General features: G+C 41.9%; 1 protein-coding gene across 1 annotated transcript; it reads right to left on the bottom strand.

Moving 5' to 3' along the window:
• Positions 1-1,006: 1,006 nt before the first annotated feature.
• Positions 1,007-3,816, bottom strand: LOC145998550 (innexin inx2-like). The gene has a single exon (XM_083134974.1). It carries the CDS (start codon positions 3,766-3,768, stop codon positions 2,620-2,622), a length of 1,149 nt encoding a protein of 382 aa, XP_082991100.1. The 5' UTR covers positions 3,769-3,816; the 3' UTR covers positions 1,007-2,619.
• Positions 3,817-4,024: the final 208 nt, after the last annotated feature.

Raw genomic sequence — 4,024 nt, 5'->3', positions numbered from 1 at the left:
TACCTAAGGTATTATAGCATTTTAAAACATTTAAATTCAACTACATGTAGTTCTTTATATGGAATAAGAGCTTCCTAAGGAAGTTGCCCGATTTCAGGCTTTGTCCTTAAAATTATCCTCCAGCCAATCAAGAGCTTTCTAGCTGCGTAACCTAATCGTGCTCGCTGCTTTACAGGACGGTCGCACCTGTATACAATCCACTTTCAATCCAATCCAAAGTGAAGACAACAGATTACATGCATGGAGTCTCTCTAAGAATACCTTTGCAGATTCAGCACTCGACAGCATAACTTTATCGTGCAGTATTGAAATCTAAATTTACAAATTTTGCTTCAGTATTGTTTAAGAGTGCATCAACATGACGGCAATTGTCACCAATAGGGAGGGAATATGAGGATGAGGGTGCGAAATCCCGGGGGGACAAGGGGGAATTCCCCCCCCACAAAACTCTTCCGGGGGAGGAGAGTTTTAGTTCTAAAAACAAACATAAACAATTAGTTCGGGATTCGAATATACTTGATTGGAATAATATAGAAAACATACAAAAAGAACGGACAACAAAGAGGCTCTTCTCTAAGGACACTGAACCCAGCAATCCCCAGAACACAGAAATTAGACCGACTTGTTATTTCTTCTCCGCGAAGTATATAAATACCCTATATCAATAAAACATGTGAATTTTTATACAGGAAACTATTATCTTCTTAAAATATCTTAATTTTTGTTCCCAAAAAATAATAGGTTTTCATCATAATTGTAATAAAAATTGAGTGTATCCCCCCCCCCCCTTAGGCAAATGATTGTTCGTAGCATCAGCAGTACATTAAAATCTTCAATTTGCAAGTACAGTTTGAATGAAGGACAGTTGATATAATATATTGTATATTATGTAATATAATTTGATTATTTAATAATTGACACATTTAATGACATATATATATATATATATATATATATATATATATATATATATATGAAGTGCCTATGTGTATGGGTCTGTCTGCTCCTTCTTCCCCACCAACCTGCGGAGATTTCGCACCCTGGTGAGGATATATACAATTACAATTAAGCAATCATTCCTCCTCGAGATTTCTAAAACTCACAATAAATTGTCAGTTACCGTAACATGAGTAAATGACGATCCACCCCTCGATGCCTAAAAGTAAGACGATCGCCTTCCATTGACACCGTGCCAAAAACTAACAATAAATCATAAATTAACAAATAAATAGCGACCCCCCCCCCCCGCTTTTTTCCCAGAGACGCCTTCTAAACAATTTTTTCAAGAATGTAGCAGGTGAAAGCTAAAAAAAGTGTGTACGCCCTCGAAGATGTAACGTCGTTAATTCGCCACTGAATAATATCATGTGGTATGTAGATTTTTTTTAGACCTTTCAGTTACGCACGTTAAAATCACTCGGTGCTGACATCCGTGATTATTGGAATTGAGTAAATTAACCGCACTACATACAATTAGGAAGTTACTACTTTTTAGCGATACAATTTCATGTTGAGCCTAGTTCACTTTTACTTAAACCTTAGTTTACACCTCCCCGATGACGTAATGGTAACGTCGTTGCCTTGTAATGAAACGGTACCAGGTTCGATATTCGGTGAAAAATCAAGAAGTTTGGTAAATATATAATGCATATATATTGATGAGAAACTTGACACGGCAGTCAAAACAAACAAAAATCTACTGACCCTCAATGGTGGATGGTAGTCATGAAGTCATGTTTTTCATTTTTCTTTAGCTAGAGACAACTTAAAGATGGAGGTGATTTGTGATTTGAATCAGTTAGAAGAATTGACAAAATAGTGTATTTTCCGCCATGTTGTCAATCTTCCTGACATTTTGTGGATTGAAGTCAATGAATGATGGAACACTATACTGTTGCTTAGTACATGCCTATTGGCTGCGCTATGTTATGTGAGCAAAGTACGTGAAATTTGCCCACGCCAATAGGTGTGCATAATTTGCAATGACTGAGACATGAGTGCTTAATGATTCTGGCAGTTTTCGAGAAATTATCGAGAGCAAAAAATAAGTCAAGTTTTACACACGTACGATTCAGCTTTAAACAAGGTTGTAAAAATATACAAATATATATTTACTGGCAGGTGAATGGTATGGCATGACAACTGAAACTTGTTTCTTCTTGTTCAATTCTTTTCTTTCGAGTAAGGAGTTGGATGGTTCTGTGATTTGGGCTAAACGACTTTATCGCTCTCCCCTCCCTCTCATTTTCTCGGAAATCAAAGTAAAAAAGTGGGTCTGTCAATAAAACCGTTAAGAAGACACAATCAGTGAAGCTCAGAATACAACGAACATCCGTTATGTGATAAACATGCTTGAAAGTCTACTCGACACACTAAAGCGGGTGTTGTTACCCCTTTGGCCGGGAGTGCTTTCAAATGCATTCAATTGCAAGATGGAAACTGGTTTTAAAGCTTATCTGAGCATGCTTTCCTACCTCGTACTGTACCCGGTTCACATACACGTCACATTTACCACCAGCATATACGTTACAAAACACTTCTTGTTAAGTGTAACACAAACACAACTGACACAGTAACGGCACCCTTTCACGAGCACGGAAGTGTGGATTCTACTAACCACTATGTCTTCTTATTTTTCCACATTGGAACCATTTCCGGGTCACTTTGGTCCTCCTCTTCGACCATTAAGTGTTTCGCTAGCTCGCTGATGAACTCTTTAAAGAGAAGGGCTTCCATGTTTCTCCCCAAAACATGAAGGAAAAGCCAATCCCCGAAATCGCACTTTTTCGCCACTATATCCATGTATTCAGGGTCGAGGGTCACCGCGGTGAGCGAGCGCCGAAACCACTCGGTGCGAAAACGCAGGCAGAGCGACACACCCCTCCACACTAACCCCAAAGCTGTGATGCAGGCCAGGATAATAAACCAGAACCACAGAAACGTGTATATCTTCTCGTTAACGATGTTTAGGGCCATCACACAGAGGGCGTCGTGCTTTTGGATGGTACCGGACGGACCATATTTGTGAAACGTGCATTTGGTGACCTTGGGGAACACTCTAGCCATCGGATCAGAACGATCTTCTGGATCTTGCTCTAGGAAATTGACAACGTCAAGGCCATACTGACTGAATTCGCCTCCGAGGAAAAAGTCCGTGAAGTAGATATTACCCACGACGTTCACCAGATTTAGGATCTCGCAAAACACAAACTGGTACGCCCAAAACTTATGCGTATTGAGGCGTTCGGCGAAAATCTTGCAAAGAGCCCGCAACTGCTCGTGCCTGTCTGGGGTTTCCAAATATGCGGTCCTCAGTCCTGCCAGACACACTTTGACCTTACCACCGTCCCACAACTTCCACGTATAGTGTGGGACGTAGAACAGAATCGCCTGCAAGAACAGCACGAAAGGCACCCACTGGTAATATGCATGGTACTTGATCTCGTCCTTGTCGGTGTGGGGTCCTATGCCGCGATGGGGGATCTCCTTGCCGACTATCTTGTCGTAGTGCTTCGGGACGGTGTACGTGGACATGATGAAGCAGTAGTTGTTGATGACTTGCTCCGAAATAACATAATCGTCACCGTCTTTATCGTGCGTGCACAAAATCGGCTCCCCGATGTACTGTTTTCCACAAACCAGCGCCGTGCACACAAGAAGAACAACAACTGTTAGCTTGTAGTGCAACTTGAAGACCAAATTGTCCGCGCTAACGTGTCCTACCTTCACGCGAACCCTGTCTTGTATCGAGGAGAACAGGGCGAACATTTTTTAAAAAAACAGAGCAGTCGAAGCCGTCTGCCGATGAACTGCTACAACTTTGCAGCGAGTGAACTCAGCCTTCGAGCCGGCCGCCCGCCCCCACTCACTATAGGCGGCGCGTAGCCAGTGACGTCACACAACTTTCCAACAGACAAAAATCTTCGTAGGATGACCTCACGCGTCGCTGCACCTCAACAATCGTACCGTGAGAGAAACCGAACAATATTCCGCTACCGGGCCCTCTCGTTGTTGTGGGCATCAT

The sequence above is a fragment of the Lepisma saccharinum genome, chromosome 14, assembly GCF_977018435.1.
Source record: "Lepisma saccharinum chromosome 14, izLepSacc3.1, whole genome shotgun sequence".
NCBI lineage: Eukaryota > Metazoa > Arthropoda > Insecta > Zygentoma > Lepismatidae > Lepisma > Lepisma saccharinum.
The sequence above is the reverse complement of the archived record's forward strand: the minus strand, read 5'-3'. Positions and strand labels throughout refer to the sequence as shown.

Excerpts from the sequence above, each read along its gene's own strand:
- LOC145998550 (XM_083134974.1), bottom strand. The coding sequence starts at position 3,768 with ATGTTCGCCCTGTTCTCCTCGATACAAGACAGGGTTCGCGTGAAGGTA.